This window comes from Strigops habroptila, chromosome 9 (genome assembly GCF_004027225.2).
Source record: "Strigops habroptila isolate Jane chromosome 9, bStrHab1.2.pri, whole genome shotgun sequence".
Lineage (NCBI taxonomy): Eukaryota > Metazoa > Chordata > Aves > Psittaciformes > Psittacidae > Strigops > Strigops habroptila.
In genome coordinates this window covers 12419894-12440921 of record NC_044285.2, presented here as the reverse complement: position 1 = coordinate 12440921, position 21028 = coordinate 12419894, and the positions used below count along the sequence as shown (strand labels likewise).

Genomic DNA, 21028 nt, shown 5'->3' with positions numbered 1-21028 from the left:
TTTATATATAACATACAGCGTTTTGAAAAATGGACTTTGTCATATAGATTAAAATGTTTCACTCTAAGCAAATTAGAATGCCTTTGTTTATTACTATTACCACATGAACAACAACTCACAGGAGAAACAGGAAACAGCCATTTTAGTGAATTCTACAGATTCTCATAAAAAAGAAACTAACAGATGCTGGCTATTTCCGTATTCTTAAAAAACATTTCTAGTCCCTAGGTTTCATTCATATTAGCTATTTTTATGCTGTACCTTGTGATGGCTGGAAAAATATCTCAGTTTCTTTCCCTTCCACATCTTCCTTATGCGGTTTGTATCCCAAAATGAAGTCTTCTTGAAAGACATGAAGCAATTGTGTGTTTGAGCGACACTGAAATATTAAGCAATAGTTATGCTTCCAGACCAATAAGGCAACATTTAGTACTAATGCAATTATTTCTTTTGTGCAGTCTAGCTACCCATGAGGATCACTTCCTTTTATAATGTTAGAAGTTATTTTAATGCATCCGAAAAACTGAATGTTTTCCTTTTATATTAAGAACAGCGTATTCTAGAACTTATTGTTTGTATATGCAAATCATTTCACTGAGATCTACCCTGGTAGACAAATTCTGTAATAACATTTTTGCTGCAGTTATTGACAGATGCATTAGTACCTGATTGGTTATTATTGCTTCAGGTATTGAATAAATGACAGTGCGAAAAACTCTTAGGCTTTTATCCCTTTTCAGTAGAAAGACACATCTGCAGTGAACTGCTTAGGAAATATAAAACAGGGCATGAATTGCAGATTTTCCTTCTCTTGTATATCTCAACAACTGTCCTTCCTGACAGCAACAGATTTCCTTGCAGTACCTCCACCTCTCTACAAAGGAGGCTGCTGGCAGTGAAATCCTTTTCTGCAGGCAAGGAAAAATATGTCCCCAAAGACAGAGATAGGTAAGTTTTCATGCTGCAAAACACCCCCTTTTTCCAGAGAAACATGGAAAGAGAGTATTTTCTGTACTCATCTATAAAAATTCTAGATGAGTATTTTGTAAATTTGAACTTAAGACTAAAGATTATATGTGATTAATACTTAAAAGCATGGAAATTTATTGACGAATATAGAACTACTTCTTTATATATGTCAAAAACATCCAGATACCTAATTAAGAAATGTAAAACGCTGTTTTCACAGGCTGCTTCCTAACAGAAAATAGCACTGGAACATTCCTGATTAAAATACCTGTGAGTAAGAACAAGGTCTAATGCTGCTACCTCCTCATTGTTTAAAATGGATAGCTGTATTAGTTAGAGACAGACAAAAAAAAAAAAAGTAGTAATCCATAGCTACAAATCCTACATTTCAGAATAGTCAGGTCCAGTTTTTAGGTTGGTGGGTTTTTTTCTTTTAATGTTGTTAATCTTTTTGTTTGGCTTCGGGGGGGCTGTTTGGGGCTTTTTACCTTTAAGTTATGATGGTTTGTAAACCAGTCTTTACTTAAGTTTTGTTTTCATCAAGATTTATGCTTAGAAAAAAGCTCTAGCAATGGGTTTTGACCTCCTAGCAGCTAAAAGAAAGTTGCCTGACTATAACGTTCAAGGTATCCTAACAGGCAGTCATTATCACCATAGAGAAATGTCATGTCTTATCTCTTTTCAACTGATTAGGTTAATTAACAGACAGAGCTATTAAACACCTTTATGTGAAACTCTTAAAGAGTTAACCATTTACTTACTTTGTTAGTTATTGCATCAAGTTCAATAATGCATCCTGGTCGAGCAGTAGATTGTTGGCTCACAATATTAAACACTTCCCCAATAAGTTTCTGAAACAGGGAAAAAAAAAATAAAAATTAGAAGCGTTAGTATATTTTTCCTTCAGACAAAAGGAAATTGCAGTCACTTACAATAAACTGATGCTTTAATTTTCCTTTTTGGCATAAACTGTAAGCGAGTTCTTAGTTTTGTCACTTAAAAAGCATTTATTAGGACATTTGCACTGTTGTGTCTGCAGCTATTCATGGGGATAGTGCACCAGTTTTAATGGAAACTAAATGTTGTTTATTTAAAGACTTACCCTTTAATAACATAACTCGGTATCTGTGCCATAAGAAAGTCAAATACACTGCTTCGCTTCTGTTTAAAGCTTCAGGTTTTGTCACAACACGTAAAAAAGTCAGTATAGCTTATACATAAACTGAAGGCTCTATTGATTTTTGCTGGAATGTTCACAATTATTGCTCTTGGAACAGATTCCTCAGACTGATCTGAATACTGACAGGCTCTACCTTGCAGGATAGCTTAGAAAATAACACAGGAATGGAAAAAAGCAAAGATGTGCTTCTTTATACGATAACAGTGCAAGGTCAGGCTTTACTTTGCTTAAAGTTACAGAAATGGAATATTAAAAAGAGGGATGAAAAAATTGCTTATTAACGGAAAAATAAGACCTAATATTACCCTTGGCAACAACCTGCCAGTTCCCTCTTATCCCACCATCTCTGCCCTTCCTCAGATATAGATGTAACTTTGGATACACCTAAGTCTTGTTCTTCCTTCTTCACCTTCCCACTTGCTCTGACTCCCCTCTTTAAAGAAAACAAAGAAAGAAATCCTGTTTTTCCTTTCCCCACCTGCCACAGGCTGGGGAAGCGTGTCAGGGAAATTTTGTTTCAGTGCAGCCACTTTTAGTAGTAACAGCTGTATTTCTGACTGTTGATGTTTAGAGAGAGATGCAAACCATACAATTATTTAAGGTATAGACATAAGATTGTATACACAGAATGGAACAAAAATTATACAGGACCAAGTGAAGACAAACTCCCCACTAAGGAGGGGAGTTACCTTAATTAGTTTTATTTTAATACTTTCAAAGCGTTGCTACACAAAACTTACAGATGATTCAGGGTCAGATAATTCATCTAGAAGTTTTCGTGCATCTACAACAGCTTGATAGAGTCTCAAGTTTTTGCCATCAGATGCAACAAAGCAAGCACTAGCAGAGTTGCAGTATGTACCTAATAGAAAACACAAAAACTTCGTGGTTAAAAAAAGTTGCAGTGAAATGGCATCGGGTAATCTATTATGTTCCACTTCACTGTATCTGAATACGTTTCTAACGTAATTTCCATAAAGTATCGAAGCAAAAAAACTAAGCAAATGTGTGCATTAAACCACCATTATCTGAATTTTGAAATAACTCTCTTTCTGCTCATTTATGTAACTGAAACTCCTCATAAAAGTTGAATAATCTAAGCAGAACTCATATCTTTACAAACATGGTTCACACATGCAAAAAACATTATGTAGTACACCTGAGCAAATGTTGCCATTCCTTAAGGGAAGCAGGTAGTTATTTGTGTTTAGAAGACACTGGGATTTACATAGCACAGAATGTTACTATGTGAGCAAAGAAAATAATTGGTTTATTTTAAATAAAAGACATGTTACACACTTAAGTATATTTAGGATTTTTGAGGTTGTACAACATCTTTGACACCTATTTTATCATTGCAAAGGTTAGACTGGCCTTAGCATAATAAAATAACTTGGCATTATTAATAGAAAACAATGTTACATCCATCGCAAAAATGACTTTTTTAGTACTGTATGCAAAGGCGACTACTACTGCAACAGCATTTTTGTGATAATTCAAAAATAATTATCTGAGTGGCTGAAGAGAGTAACAGTTGTAGAGACTATTTTGTCTTATCAGCACTGGAAACTATTTTGCTAACTGCAGTAGAAAGCCCTAAAACACAAAACCTGAAGAATCATCCTAGGGCATTAGACATCAGATTTTGTACTGCCTGACCTCTGAAAAAGTATTTGCAGTTCTCTAAAGTTCATGTAGTCTGTTTCTTTAAAAATCCTCTGTTCTGATGGAGCTTTTGTAAAACACTGATGGCCTGAAGAATTTGGGTACCATTTCAGCATCTTCTAAGCAGAGTTTTTAGCCAGCATGTTAAAAGATTTTGATACCTTGTATCAAAATTACATCAAAATGTAAATTTTGGCTGAAAATCTTTCCCAATTATTCAGACATTCAAGTGGGCCAAATACTAGTTCTGCCTCCTGCAGCTGTATGTGGCCACCAACCCAGATGCCAAAGTTGTCAGAACATCTGCATTATTAATACCATGGCAATGCAGGGAACACTCAGTGAAGCTGGCTAAAGCACTGAAGAAAGGGATCATCTTGTTCTTTATGAGAACAATGATTGCTTACTCACACAAAGAAGTCACTGAATGTCAGCTGATTCACAGTAACTACAGGCACACTCAGATCAGATGAAATGTTCTGAAGTAGTTTAGCCTCAAATTAAATAAAAATACTTGATTTGCATAATACAAGGAAACTGATGAAAAGTTAATATAAATATACTCCAAATACAAGAGTAATTTATTTTGAGAAATTAATTCTATGACTCATAGTGTTAACTCTATACGGAAACATGCTAAGTATACTCACCAAGGCAATAGCTGGGAATAAGTGTTGGAAGCCAGGCTACGTTAGAGAAAGCGGAGGTATGAAGAGAGTTAATTCGAGCCAATTCGGATACTCCTCCAGTGTATGATAAAGGTCCTATAGGGTCTACACGCCATAGAATCAGTTCACTATAGATTGCATTTGGGTCATGGAATGTACGGGTTGCTGCATTTTTAAGCTGCTGCCTAGAAGAACCTTTCACATGTTTAATTGGATCCATTTTTCTGTTTATCATATCAGAGTCCCAGGAACTGTCTGATTCAGGAGTTAATAGAGCATTATGATGAGAAGATGTTAGCAGTAATGGTAAAACAGAATGGCAAGCTAGATCATTGAGATGAAAACGGTGACCACAGTACCTAAATTTATGTGATACAGTTAGCACAGTAGTGAAAGCTGATTTATCAGCAAAAGTAACTGCCCACTGATTTAGAGAGCCATCTATATGTTTGGAAACCATCATTACTTTGGGAGAAATTATATTCACATTCGCACTATCCTGGTCAAAGCTTGATCCTTTATTTGCTAGAGTCTTATCTGGAAAGTCCACTGTCTTCTGATAGACAACATTACTGTCATCTTTTACAAAGACGGGGCAAGCGTACATCATAATATTTTTGCTCAGGGAGCTAGCATCTCCTGATGGAAATGCGACAGGAATCCTAGAAGCAAATGAAACCTAGGGGAAAAAAAAAAAAGGAAAAAAGAAAAAAATTAGAATTTAACGCCGCAGCTGAAGTCTGAATAAATATTAGCTGTTCCACAGGAAGTACTTAAACTCATACTGATGTTCAGGTATAAAAGAAAGGGCACAATGATTGTTGATTAAGATCATAAATAATAAAACATTTTCAAATATACAATACCTGAACTTGCCGAAAGATGCCTGGAGTGTATTCATCTAAGTATTTCACATGCCACACCAAAAAGGTACCATCAATGGGATGGATAGTAAAAAGCATATCTGGATTTCTGTTCCATTCAGTTACGAGCAACTCAATTTTCTGATCTAACAAAACTGTTGGAAGAGGCATGCATGGGCCTGTTAGTAGAGATGTTTTGGGGCTTCCCTCTCTTTCTCCATCTTCATGTTCTGAAGAGCCTGTACCAGTCCCTGTCTCTGACTCTCTATCCATAGACAATTCTGCAACAGAAAAGAAATGCGCCATTTTATGCATTACAAAGATTTCCTTATCAGTTTCTATTGAAAACAACACAATATTTCTTATCTGCTAAGAGTAGTGTCTGATAAGAACATTCATGCGCATTGAGGGTAGAAACATCCTTCTTTGTCTGCAGAAAAATGTGAGGGTCTGGCCCTTGACTATTGCTTCTAACTGTGCAATACAAGTAATAATAAATATAACCATACAAATTCAGATTCTTAAGAGTAATGCCCTGCATATGATTATTCTGGTCAACTATATAAACCCACACATTTTATGAGTGCTGGTTTCAAGTTAATGTGGGTGGTTGTTTGTATTTAATGTTTGTGGTTGTATATATTCTAAATACATTGATCACAGTGATCATTGATAAAGTAGTATGTTCAGTAAGAATTATCATACACTTAATTACTGCACTGGTAATCTATATTTTAGAACCTAAGCATTATAAATAACAAAATATATCATCAGTTTACTGTCACAAATTGGTCTTACTGGTTTCTGTAAACATATTTTTATTTTTACTCCTGCTTACTGACCAAGTGACCCTCCTATACCAATGTAAGGTATTTCTGGTAGGATACGTTTTCACCATTAATTTCAAAATTGTCTCTCCGTTGCTTTGTGAACAGCTACAATTGGCATCATCACATGATCTAAAGCTTAAGATTTAAATCTTACCAGTACTGGAAACACTGCAGTTCCATTAAAATGGAGCTACGTCCAACCCTACTTAAAGCTTGCCATAAATTGGTTTGTCCATAGTGACAATCAGTAAGGTAAAGAGAGCAGGTCTTAGTCATGATTTCATAGCTCAGTGGAATATATTCAAAATGGAAATGAAAGACAAAAGCTACCTTTCTTTTTCACTGTGTATGTCACTATTGCATTCCAACAGAGTACATCATTACATTTTTCATGCCTACAATTACAGCACTCAAAATTTCAGCTGTAAATGTCTATTTCAGGTTAGTGATGTTAGCACTTTCATTCCTGTGGTAAATAAATGCATTAATTATTGCATTAATGCACTTCAAAATAATTCTTGTGCTACATATCTCAATATTACTAACCATGATCTAATTTCATATGTAAACCTTTCTCTTTTTCTTCCATTTCTTCTTCCTTTTCAGCCTGAACATCAAAATCTTCTTCTACTTGTTCAGAAATTTTTCTTAGATGCTGCATAAATACTTCAATAGAGGATGTAAAATTAAATTCTTTATTATTCAACCAGTGAACAACGAAGCCTCCATTTCCTTCATCTATATTAAAAGCTGTTCCAGCCAAGACTGATGGAATATCTGTGGACATTTTTAAACAAATAAAAAAAACTATATATTAAACTGCTCACCTTTAATATATATATACACACACACATACACACAGATTTCTGAAGACATTTAGGTTATTTTAGGTAGAACCTAAAAAATATTAATAATTTGTGCCTGTAAGATCAGAAAAGGTAGGATACAGATCAAGTTTTTACATGCAATTGTAATTAAAAAAAATTAGAAGATATTTTAAAGTCAATAAATTTGCATGAAAATTAATTCTTATGTGAATGGTAAATGATACTCAACAGTTCTAACTGCGCAGTTTCATATGTTGCAGTGTTGTCATTTCACATACAGATTTTAGGTAACTAACATGATTGCTCTTTAGTCTTTCACTTGTTTATAACATTCTGCATTATTCTATAAAAAGCAGCTGCTTTCCTGCAAAAAAATCTGTTACAGCCTTTTTTTAATTGACTGTCTATTCTGTACTATGCAAATACTCTATTCACCATATACCATTGCCTCCCAAAACCCAACAATCTTAACACCAAGCAGACATGCAATTTAGGTTTCTTTTGCTTTCTAATATACAAAGATTAATTTAATTGGCTTTCAGAAGTTCTGAAGGTATTCAGAATAAATTCAACCTCATTTGTCTTACAAAACTCTATGAGACATAACAGGCTTGTGAAATAAGTCTTCCTACAAATTCCCCGTATTCAATTAGGTAAAGCAAAGAATGTGCATCTCAGTCTCCTCTCCTCCCCCCCCCTTTTTTTTTTCATTTTGTGTAAATATATTATTACAGATTGATAAATGGTTATAATATTTCACCTGTATTAGGGTTGATGCTTGCTGCTATATGGAAGTGACCAAGTGCATTTGCGTGATGTGAAATGTGACGCTGAACTTCATGAGTACCCTGTTGATCTGGCAATGCATCTGTGTGGGTAACAAGAACTGAAGATCTCCTTTGTCCTTTTCTCATATTTTTCAACTCATGAATTGTCTGGTATATTTATTAAAAAAAAAAATAAAATTAAATTAAATTGTAAGGTAAAAATTCATACTTATGTAAAGCCTAAAGCTTTTTAACTTCCTTCTACCTAAGACTTGAGGACTAATTTCAAAAGGATTACTTTAAATAGATTTCAGCAGAGATTAGTAACACTTGTCTACCTCAGTTCTAGCTAAAGGCAAAGCTCTTCTAACAGTCTTCTGAAAGTTACGTTAATATCTGCTCCAACAACACCACAAAAATAGACACTATTTTGTGTAACTTTCATAAACAAGATTATAACAATCTAAAAGCAGTAACCTTGGCAATGTAATTTTATAATGAATTATTTTTGTGTAACCAAAAATTGCTGAGAGCACAACTGACTGAACAGCTCAAAGCATATTTGGTTCCATTTTCCCTATTTGTTGACAGTCATGATATGTAAGAAGTAGAAACTTCATTGGATTGTAATAGTCTACAAATGAGTAGTGGGGTGTTTGTGGTTTTGTTTTGTTTTCTTGTTTTTATATTGATAGGTTTTTTCTTACTGTAAACTTAATAGACTTGGTATGACTGCCACTGAAATTTAGAGCCCCGTAGTACCACTTTTTGGAAATGCAGTTATCAAATCAGATAACTAAAAATTAAAAGATTTTATTTACTGCTTCCTCTGTTTCTATAATTACAGACTTTCAGAGCCAATCAGAATGAAATTATCACTATTCCATATTAAACATTGTCTCATCACTATTAGTTAGCTATAGAAAAAGTAGATTGAGTTTTAAGAACACAGAGCTTGAGTGCAGAGCTGCTAAGCTTGTTGAGTAACAAACTTCAAAAACTGGTATGTAACAATTCAGACTATTTTTATCCTTATAAGAACTAGATAATACACATTCATAGAGTTCTACATCCTTTAAGCATTTAAATTTTAAGAATCTTGAAATAAAAAAGTGACAAGTATTTACTTGTACCTCTAGTGCATGCTGTATCTTGTCCTTTTGCTTTCCAGATTGAGAGACAGTGCTGCTAATGCTAGAAGTGCTGGTTTCACAGATCTGCTCACCAAGAAGAGTATCTTCTGGTAACAATGTCTCTGCCCACAGCCGACAGATGCCATCAAGACAAGATGTGAGTAACACGTTACAGACCAAACCCCTAACAATAGACATATCAAGGTTACTGCCCAACATAATTAGCTATATGGACACAGTGGAAATTAGGGGAGAGTAATTATTGTTTCATCCAAATTTCTGCCTCTCTGCTAACTAAAGGTTTTATATCAGTAGTGATTTTTGGCATGCTGGTAAACTCATACTGGATTTGGCAAAACCGATATTGATTGTTGGCAAAAGTGCATGTGAACATGGAAGGATTATTATTTGATAAATGCAACAGTTATTATAAAACTGCAGTTATCGAACTGCCTAAACTATCTGACTTGCTGGATTATGTGAAGAATGCATAATTTTTACTAAATAACTAAAAATGAAATTGAATAACTAATTAATAACCAGTACATACAATACAAAATAGCTTACTAAACGCTAATCATTTAAACAAGTATTTTATTTCCAATGTCATAGCACCAATTGGTGACGACAAAGCTTTACATTCATGCTTCCTGGCATAACTTGAGAAGGCACTAAATTTTAGACCATATTTTAGAATAAACCTCACCTGTTAACATGACTATCACTATTGTACTAGGTAATACAAAAGCTTATGAGAAGATGTTCATACATTTTATTAGAAAGTATAAGCGGAGAAATCTAAACATGTTCTTGAGCGCCAAGCTTTAACCAGCGTGTTAAAAGAATACTTGCTCAAAGCCTTGCCTGGGTTTTTTTAAAAAGAAAACTTTCGAACCTGGGCATGTACTTGCTAATGTTACGCCATGAAAATCCTGTCACTGCTCGAGGATGCGCCAAATAAACAAATGAGAAGTTGACAACCCCTGAGCTTTTTTTCTTTTCTTCATTCTCTTGGGGCAGAAGAGATGACTTCCAACCAGTCATAGGATACCAAACCTTTAAAAGGCAGTCATTCTAGGTAAAGCAATAAAAAAACATGGGGTTAGCTAGCTATAATTAAACATATCACAAAAATAAAGTCCCAAATAATAAGGAAACTGCTGTTCTGGTACTTTTTGCAGTTTTTCAGACAACCCATTTCTGAGACCACTTATTTCATTGATGGTCATCCTGGAATAAGTTACAGGATAGAAGAAATGTTCTGCTGGCAATATTCCATTCCTATAAGGATTTTTTTCTTCCAGTCCAGTTGGCCCCCTACTTTTCTCTTGGTTCACTGTGCATTTTCTGCTTAGCACATACGCATGCTTAAAATGCCATGTCCATTTCCCTGCAAAGATAGAAGCCAGAAATAGGCTGCTACTCACACTACAATATTAAGCTCATTAACAGTGAGTTTCTCCACTGAGACAACTCATGTTGGTTCCCATGCACAGGAAGCCTGACTTTCATGGAAAGCACTGTACCTACTGAGTACTGGCACAGAGTGGAGGAGCAGATGCATATTACAACCTTATCCTCCACCACTACCACAACCTGTGCTACCTTCCTGCTTTAAATGGTTGGGCACCGCTGACATAATTAATTGAAACAAAAGTGAAATGCTGAAACAGCAATACTACTAATCGAAAACTTAGCTTGAATAGCAATTTGACAAAAAATACTGCAAACTGAAATAGAAGTTAAGAACTGGTAACTGAACCCAGAATTCACTAAATAGAAAAATCTTTTCTAATTTATGCACTGAGCTGTACATATTATCAGTTCAAATGGTATACATTTGTTAAACAAATAAAAAAACATTGCAATCACTTATTTAATTATTCTTTTTTTGTTCTTACTTTCCCAGCTGTTGCAAAATATTCACCATCAGGAGACCATGCCATCAAATGTACTGATACAGCAGTCCTAAAGAATATAAGAGTAAAGTTTTAAGTTGTAAGTAAAGTCTATTTATTCCATAGTATTATTCCATATGTATTCAGTTGATTAAATATTACTGTTCATTATTTAAATGAAATGCATTAGTGTTTTATAGTTGTTGCTTTAAGCATACTTTAGAAATGGCAGAAGCATAAGAAGTATTTTCTACAATGAAACAAAATATTTAGTATTTTCAAAATTTTACAGAAAAACAGCCCATAAAATACATTGTTTTAAGTATGGCAAGCCTAGGCTAGATCCAATGAGATCACAGAAGTGAAGTTTGTCCCACCTACTCCTCTACTCCCAGTGAAGACAAATAGTAGAAAGAAATGAAAGTGAAGACCTTCTAGATAAATTTGTGATACTATTTGTCTGTGACTACAGCGTATGGGTCTGCTGTCTGAAAGAGGAAAGTAGCCTATACAGTGCTTTGCGGGCACAAAATCTAAAAGGGCTTTAAAAAAGTCAAGAGAAAACAGGTTCATAGGCAGCTGCTTCCCAAGTCTGCATGTATATATATAGAAATGGCTGATCATGAAGCAATTCCGTAACATGGATCTCAAATAGAACTGGGCAAAAAGTTTCAGGACCCTCTGGCTCACATTCAAAAACCAGTTCTCATCTTTATCAGTGTAGCCTATCTGCCTGCTACTGCTCCTCCGTTCAGCTTTATCCAATATCTCAACACTACTTTCGAAGAAAACAGGGACCATTTTGACACATTGCCAGAGCTACCGTTTGGGTAAGCCTTTGACTAGCTTGTCTAGTGATACGTCACTTGCAAAAGTGAGGAATTTTTATTTGGAGTAACTTACATAATTTGGATTTTTATGGTATTTTAAGCTGATTTAAAAGCACATTTTAAAATACGGTTTTGGAAAGAAGACAGGGTTGATAAATGAGGTGGCACTGCAATTTGTCTTAAAATAAAAATTATCTCACTCACTTGCACTGCCAGACACATTTCCAGTCATTTAGAACTGGGAGAACTTTATCATCTTTGACCTGATTGTCAGGATCATCATCTTCTTCTAGAATGTCACTAGATGGAGGGGCCCACAATTGCAAAAAGTCAGTTGCTGTCAGCAGCCTGTTACCTGTAAGTGAGTAATATCACAACTGTGAAGGCAAGATGATGCATGTATATTGAAAGATTAAGCCTGTCATCATATTTTGCTGAGAATTATTCAAAACAGGTTGAAACCTCAACTTCATGAAGTCCGTTTTAAACATGATAGGGTATTCAATCATATTATATAGCTGTTTTTATTGAAACATTTTGAATTTATAATATGTTTTAAGAAAGAACATCAGGGTTTTTTTGGTGACTTCAAACGGTAAATCATATTAAATAATCAATGTTACATCTCAAATACGCATCTTAGAAAGATCTGTGTCCGGGTACACTGCTGATTTTAATTGTGATAAAATTATGTCTAAATGATTATTTATGGTAATTTAACTCAGTTAACAACTTAGCACTGTGACTCCCAAACTTAAGATCTTGCTTAAGAGATTCAAACACTTGGCACAGCATCTTCACAAATGTTAAATGTAGCCTCGCATTTTATGCAACACTGCTTGAGATCAGATATTCTAAAATTTCCATATTCATGCTCTCCCTTTACTACAATAACAACAGTTTGCGTACAAGTTCTCCTGACTACAAATGTTGAACAAATACTTCACAAACTTCACATTACCTTGAGGATCCCATGCCAGGTTATAAGTCATAGAACTGAGGAAGAATTGCCCAGTTTTAAGCCACTGACACTTTAGTTGCTGTAGTTTAAAAACAGTAAAGGATTAATTCTCACATCAACAGCAAAATACAAAAGTATTGGTATTTCATTCTTTCCCTATGAAATTGCTATTAAGCCTGTTGCAAAAACATTCAGGACCCTGTGGCAGATGGCTGAATCTAGTTTGCATAATTTCTTTAATTGTTTTATAAAAATTAAAGTGCTCTATGAACCAGCTCAGGATCTGCACAGATATAAATATATCTGTAGACTACTTTAAGCTAGCTGGGTCATATATTTATAACAGTATAAAGGATGGCAGTATAGATGGAACAAAGACTGTGAAACCTGCTTAAGAATCACAGAATAGTTAGGGTTGGAAAGGACCTTAAGATTAGTTCCAACCCTCCTGCCATCGGAAGGGATGCCTCACATTAGACTATGTTGCCCAAGACTCTGTCCAGCTTGGCCTTGAACACTGCCAGGGATGGAGCATTTACCATACCAAGAACATACTTGATATTTGAGTGCTCAGCCATGGCTGTGCAGTTAATACAAGCCTGGGTACATGTATACACGTCTAAGTCATATTTCTGTACCACAAATCCGATGACCTCTTCAAGCTATAGAATTATAAACATGTCACTGTGTCATTCTAGTATGAGATTCAAGAACAAGATGTTATTGTGAGCTTAGCAGATGTGCAGACCCCAGTTTGATTCATGCAGTGGAAGACTCTACACATCGAATTTTATTATGGACGGTGGAAAATGTTTATCCATTAGTCTTTGGTATGCCAATGTAATTTAATAACTGGCAGACAGACTTTTGCCTCTTCTAAGAGCTCAAACCAAATTGCAACCATGAAATACATACTTACACTATTTCTTTTGTGAGAATTTATACCAAGCGGTTCAAAAATGCAAACAGCGTTTCCATATGATGCTGCAATCTGGAAAGAAAAAAGTAAAACTGAAAACTCAAACTGTAAGGTTAGGAGATAAGTATAACCACTCCTCAGTATTCCAAACTAGCTAAAGAATTTCTAGTACCTCTTCTATGGGTCATTGTTCAAGAAAAGTGAAATTAATACAAGCACTATTAATTATGTTATATGTATACTTTCTTAAAGAAGTTGAGAAATACATCCTTCTGAAAAAGCCCACCTTTAAGATTTTAACTCTAAGTAGCGAAGACATCTTGTTCAGTGGGATAAACACTGTCAATCAGATCTAAAACACTCTTCTAGGGTAACTACTGTTAATGCATAAGGGAAAGCTGATGCCTTCACTACTTCTGTCTACTTCACAGCTAATAAATTAATTATTAGTGACTGGGTCTCTGTGTTCCCAGATTCCATTTTGTACCACTGAATAATAATTATGAGAAATGGGAAGAAATGTAATTCTATTTTGAAAACTTCAGTATGTTTTGAGGGGAGACAAATGGTAAACGGAAAAACTGAAGTACTTGCACCACTGAACCCCTCAATTTCTTTTACCCACTTATTTCACAAAAACCTCCATACACAAAATGGTCTTTATGAGGAATCTATCTGGTCGGGTTGCTAATACTCATGTGCTTATGAGTACTTTTGACTATCTTTAAAATTCCTTTTTCTTCCTTAAAAGACTGTCTCAGTTCTTTCCACTTAGGATCTGGTTTCTTCAATACAGAAATGATGTAGAAGTTTCAAAATATTTATTATGAAAGCTTATTTCCTCTTCAGGGCAGGGGAAGGAGGTTGCAACAACAGGCTCCTACAGAAAAGAACAGTCCTTGAGTTCAGAGTCCTGAAGGCAGAACCACCCAGGGGGTCATGGTGATCTTGCAGGGGCCACCTGTGCAGCTGGAATCTCTCTTCCAGTCCTTCTGGGACTGCCTGGCTGCAGTGCAGGTGCCTTGCCAGCTAAATCTGCCCAAACCCTAACTAGGGCTTTCTCAATACTGCAACTAATTTTTAACTAGCTAATATTAGTAGGCAGTGACAACTGACAAACAAAATTTGCTCAGTGCATTACCATAACTCATAGTTTTCCCCAGCAATGTGAACTGTCTCTTTAGCATTGTGCAGGGATTAAAAATAAAACCACATAGCCAGTAAAGGGGCCTCGCACTTACGACTGCTCATACTGTAGCACTTCTAAACACATTAAACATGCCTAAGCTTTTCTGAAAAATAAAGTATTTCCAATTCATTACTTTGCAGGACACAAACACCCACTCACACATATACGTGTATATATATGTATACATGAATATTTATCCATATCTTCTTTAGCTAGATGAAAGTATGAAATAGTGGAGACAATAACAACCATTTCAGTACCATTCCAGTTCTGATACTATACTGTAACTAATACATATTTCCACATTTTGTTAGACCTGTTATTGCAGGTCCTGGAAAGGAATAAAACCCATTGTTACAAAATGTCTACGCTCTCCCTCCCCGTGACCCCCACTCCCCCCCCCCCAAAAAAAAGAAAACTTACTATTAAATTGAAACAATTCTGTGAGTAACACAAACCTCAAAGTGTTACTCAAAGTTACAGATCAGTAAAATAAGATATTTGCCATGAAAGTAACTCATTAACAACATTAATGTATTATGTTGCTGTTTAATTATTTCATTTAGAGTATTCCATTTAAAAAAAAATGCTAAGAAATTTATTAAAATCCTTACCCTGCCTTGTTGCTGGGAGCACTCCACACAACTGACCTGGATATTTCCATGTTTAGCACCAGGAATAATTTGCACACATTCAAAGTCATCTGCCAGAATAACAATATCACAACCAGAGCCATATGCCTGAAATATTTTAAAAATAAATACAAATAAAAAATAAATTAAAAAACCTGAATACATATTAGACAAGTTTGAGAGCTCTGTGACAATCGCCATTGAAACAAGCTGTTACTATGTAGCAGTGTTATTCTAACCAATTCAGTAGCATTGACAGACTAAGCAACAAGTTAAAAGAAAGTAGCAAATGAGACCTTAAATCTTCCAGGGCTTAAATCACTGCAAACCAAACTAGTAAAAAACCCAAATAAACAAAGCCTCAAACTTACTCTAGAACTCAAGCTCTGTTTGTACTTTCATACTTTCATTTGTTTTGTGGGGGTTTTTTTCCCCAGGTTTTAGTTGTTTGGGTTTTTGTTCTCTCTTCTAATTCTTGCGGCCTCTTAAAGCAAGGCAGCCAGAAGTCTGCTGTTCAGGTGGACTTACTGAATTTGCATATAAATTTCTTAAATATGTATAGCCCCATAAGTTATAGAACAATAATAGCTTGCAGCTATTGGGAGAATAAATTACATATATCTGCCTGCCAACCTTCACCTGTCCTAGTGTGTCAGAATACTCTAAAAAGTTAATCATTCCAGATGATCTGTTCCATGGACTCCCATATTCAGGCACAGAAATCCTCTCTAGCATCTGTCTACCGATAAGCCTTTCTAATGTAAACATTTATAGCTACAAGTCTCCTTCCTTAAAGTAAGTTTTCCACCGATTTGAATACAGTAGGCAGAAATTTTACAAGAGATGAATTAAGCAGAGGGTGCAAGCCCTCGACAGTCAATTTCAGATGGTACAAAATTACTTTGGCATTTTAACTTGTCCCCTGCTTCTTTCACAGTGGAATTTCCAAATTCCCAAGTCCTAGCCCTCTCCTTGAAGGTCAATCAGTTTAAAGGCTACCTGTATTACTTTTGAGAAGTGTATGAGAAATTGTATTTCTATAGATTTACAGGATCAATGCCCACTGATGTGTACATGAAGAAAATGGTACAAGATAACCACTGGAACTAGAATGCACAATTTAGGTCTCATGACCTTCTACGTCTACTTCTAATCCTCCTGGGAAGGAGCAACAAGTGAGAAAGTCTGAAGAAAAAGGCTTAATTTAGTTAAAGTACAGTCACTGCTAAAACCAAGAAAGGAACAGCGATACAAGCAATGAAGCAGAAACTCAGGCCTCAGAAATAAACACACCATACAATTGCACAAAAAAAAATTGAAAACTGTTCAGAACATAGATTGTCTAAAGGATTTCCAAGGTCATCTCATAAAAGCAAAGTGAGACAGTGCTGTCTGGGTCCTCAAGCCCACAGCCATTGTTCTGGGAAGGTCTGAGGAACTGATACTAGAGTTATTCACAGTGTAAGCTGGAGAGGGGAAAAAACGCAACTGCTAAAAGGCTGTTAGAGGGAGATTATCTATGTAACAGAATAGCCTAGCTCCCTGATGATTAGGCTTTGCAATTATTAGATCCAATTGGAATGGAGTAAGTTGTTATTAAAATGGAATAGGATTATTTCCAGAAAGTAAGAGAAAGAAAGCTGCGATTCTGGCATTGAACAGAAACACTTTTCATTTTCTTGTTTTTCTATTTCTTTAGTATTGTAATTTGTTGCAAAACGAGCTCCATCAGTGGTGCGGAATCCTGGACAGGCCAGCAAATGTACACAAGTATGAAGGAAAATGATGGAGACCAGGATGTCCATAAGCAGACAGGAAAATAAAAGCAGGTCTTCTTGTTCCAATAATTTATTCAGAATTTTAATGTTCAAAAGCAATTGATACTCCTATTTATTTCAATGAGTGAACAATTAAAACAGCAAAGAATTGAAAGACCTTTTTTCAACAGTCTGTCTCATAACTACTAATACAAACCTACTAAAAGACATGATTTAAATTGTTATCAAATACAGTAAAAAAAGGTATGGATTTACTTCAAAAAAGGTCTTAAACCTTTCTGATACTCTATCTTTTCACTGTCAGTGTTGATAAACTTGACTGGCAAATTTCAAACTAAACTAAACATAATTTACCTCTAGTTGCAATCCTGTTAGCAGGAGATACGGACGTGCGTCTCAGAAATTACACAGGCAAAGGAAGAGACTTCTCAACTTTAATTGGCTTATGCTTACTATTCTTAAATATGCATGTATTTTCGTGTGTGTATAGTTGATAACACATGAAACAAAATACCCAACTATGTCTGTTGACTCTGTGAGGCAAAATAATTCAATGCCTTCCTTTTAAAACATTTTAGTTTCTCTTCTGTCCCTTCTATGCACTTCGTATTACAGTGACAAAGCAGTATTTTTTTTCCTGGCTAATTATACTATTTAGCACATTTTTACAAAGTTAAGTAAAAACATGGTTGCGAACTAAAAGTGTGGTTTACAGTAGTTTCTTTTTTTTTTTCTTCTTAAAGAATCATCGAGATGCAGAGATCTCTTTCCTAAGTGAACTTTTATTACTGTCACCCATATCCCTCCTACTCTTTGCCTGTTTTTGGCACTGCACCAACAAGTGACTCAGCACACCTAAGTGTCATGCCAACAGAGAGGATCCAGTCTGTTAGGGAGCTTAGTCGGAACACATTTCCAACAGTAGGGTATCAGCCTTCAGCAAGTGCTGTCTCTTGGTTCTGAGGTAATTTTCTCAGTGTAGATATTTATTTTGAGAATGTGTCTCATTTCTTGAAAGTATATTTAGGTATATTTACCTTAAACCTTAAATTTACTTTAAGAAGTAAATTTATTATAACCTTTGAGAAAAGGTGCTCCCTCATTTTAATGTGCTCACTTTTTCACATTTATAGTCTCCAAATTTCTCACAACAAAAAATATCAATATACTTTTCTGTACTGGAAGATATTTCTATATTTTATATGTCTAAAAGCAAGTTTTCCATTTGATTACTTTTATGAGGCTTTTCTTATATACTCAATATATTAACATGTTTATACTTGAACAGAACACATTTGTATTAAATACTCTTTTCACTTTGTCCTTTCACTCCTTAAGCTGGTAATGCAGTAGAAGCACCCTACAGTGGCAAAGAACAGGGAAGTGTCATAATATTTAACATCAGTACTTCCTTTTAAGGATTCAGCTGACAACATCTTCCGGAAGATCATTCATGCCACTACAGACATCTCCTGCCAGAAATAACAGTGGCCACAATACTTGTGGCAGCAGACTAGCAATCTGCATAGCCTGAAAAAAGGAATGGAAAATCAGTAAGCTATACAAAAAGGGAAGATGGAAAATAAGATGCTGAGATACTGTTGTGGATGACAGCAGCATGGAGTTCTTAAACAGAATTATAAGCAGTCACTGAATGAAACAATTGCAGTAAAAACCACCCACATGGAGTATCTGCCAACCTCCATTTCTAATGTCACTGATAACTTCTAAGAGAAAATTAAATGGAGTTGCAAAACAGCCAGAATGCAATGATGACTTGCAGGATCCATAAGCAACTAATAAGCTGTAGTGTGCCAATGTCTGCTCTAACTGTCAAGATCTGGGACCACTGAAATGAACAACAACAAAGCTCTAATTAAATGCAGGAGCACCAGACGGAAGTAGGACATTGTGTCCTAAGAGTTTATGCTATATCCTCAATTTTCAAACAATACAGAAGCAGCATGTGCATCTCTCTTTTTCAGCTGCCCATATTTTCTGGTTTGGTTGTCTAATTTTAATGTTGAACACTGGAACTAACAGTCAGGGCAACAATTATTCCTTCACATTCTCATCTTGGTTTTCGCTTTTTATATTTTTCACTGTGTGTATATATATACACACACGTATGTATTTTTTTTAATATATATACATACATAAATATTCTTCTCTTTCTATAACCTGCAACTCTTTACAACTTTGGCACAAATGAAATAGACCAGGCATCCTCAAGCTCCAATCTGTGCTATTTGGGGTACCGAGGCATTTAAAGAAGGTAAATGATGCGGAGGAAACAGAATCAGCCCACAGTGATATTCAAAAAAGGCCCAGAAATTCATAAACATCTAAAATTACATAAATTAATTAAAATCTGTATTAAAACCTGCATTAAAGCATGTATTGTCCTTATAGTACTCCTCCAGTATAACAACACTTATCCTTAAGTTTCTGGCTATGGATAGTAAACATGTAAGATGCAGAAATTCCTTCACCTTCCTACTGGTGATGAAGACACCCGAATTCTGAAATACTTCCGTACTCTCATAATGGACACAACATTTACACTTGCTCCCTCCCGTGGCTAAATACTAGTAGAATTACACACATTTAATGCAAACAGGCAAAATAAAAAAAAAACAAGCCAACCCACTACTAGCCTGTGGCCTGTAGAACATTTTCCTCAATTGACATTTGAGACAAATTCATGATGAAATACTTTACCATATGCTTACACACAAACTTCAGAGAAAAGAGAACACAGTAAGGATTTAGATGTTAAGTATCTGTAATCCAGTTCACATAAACATGACACAGTGGAGAACATACAGATAGAGGTGATCCTGCCCCTCCACCACTCTGCTCCCATGAGACCCCGCTTGCAGTACTGTGTGCAGTTCTGGCATCCTCAACATAAGAAGGATATGGAGCTGTTCGAGCAAGTCCAGAGTAGGGCCATGAGGATGATCGGAGGCTGGAGCACCTCCTGTAGGAAGACATGCTAAGAAAGTTGGGGCTGTTCAGCCTGGAAAAGAGAAGCTGCAAGGAGACCTCATAGCAGCCTTCCAGCATCTGAAGGGGGCCTACAAGGATCCTGGACAGGGACTCTTCATCAGGGACTGTAGCGATAGGACAAGAGGTAATGGGTTTAAACTTAAACAGAGGAAGTTCAGGTTAGATATATGGAAGAAGTTCTTTACTGTGAGGGTGATGAGGCCCTGGAACAGGTTGCCCAAAGAAATGGTGAATGCTCTATCTTTGGCAGTGCCCAATGCCAGGCTGGACAGAGCGTTGGGCGACTTGGTCTAGTGTGAGGCATCCCTGCCCATGGCAGGGGGTTTGGAACTAGATGATCCTAAGGTCCTTTCCAACCCAAACCATTCTATGATTCTATGTATAGGTGTGTATATGTAAGTATAATAAATAAATGACAGGGATTTGCAAATAAGGGTTTTATTAAGTAATTTTTCAAGAAGGATGAAGTAGAGGAGAAACCTACACAGTAGAGGAAACCTATTCTCACTCACTGTATTTTGTGGACATAATGCTTTGGATGAAGAATTTGCTGTTTTCAATGACAATAACAGCTTCTGAAACGCACTACGCACAGGTCCAGGCCAAGTGTCAGTACTGGCATGGAAGATGCCACAAAGCTTGTCCATTTTAAAACTGAAAAAAATTTTCACTTCTGTCAGCAAAGCTCTTATTTAAAGGTACATCTGAAATCCAACATTCTGATTTTTCATCAACAATGTTTAGTGTTCCATATTTACCTTTTACAAGAGGCAAATATTCATTATCTTCTGTTTGTGGGAGCTTGGAATTTTTATATTTATAGGATCTAGCCTGTAGGTAATGGACATGCTTACGGATTTTTTTTTATTATTATTTTTTTAAACCTAGACTGATCTTAGAAACAGCT

The 21028-nt window shown here is 35.7% G+C and overlaps 1 protein-coding gene across 1 annotated transcript in view; it reads right to left on the bottom strand.

The window, feature by feature from the left end:
• The window catches only part of DMXL2 (Dmx like 2), a 53768-nt gene that overhangs the window by 29058 nt on the left and 3682 nt on the right, over positions 1-21028 (bottom strand). The window contains 14 exon segments of the mRNA XM_032920162.1: positions 262-379; positions 1731-1820; positions 2890-3011; positions 4465-5161; positions 5349-5626; positions 6722-6952; positions 7763-7937; positions 8903-9086; positions 9798-9976; positions 10804-10870; positions 11835-11985; positions 12592-12670; positions 13511-13582; positions 15314-15439. Of these exon segments, the coding sequence (XP_032776053.1) occupies positions 262-379; positions 1731-1820; positions 2890-3011; positions 4465-5161; positions 5349-5626; positions 6722-6952; positions 7763-7937; positions 8903-9086; positions 9798-9976; positions 10804-10870; positions 11835-11985; positions 12592-12670; positions 13511-13582; positions 15314-15439 (2569 nt within the window).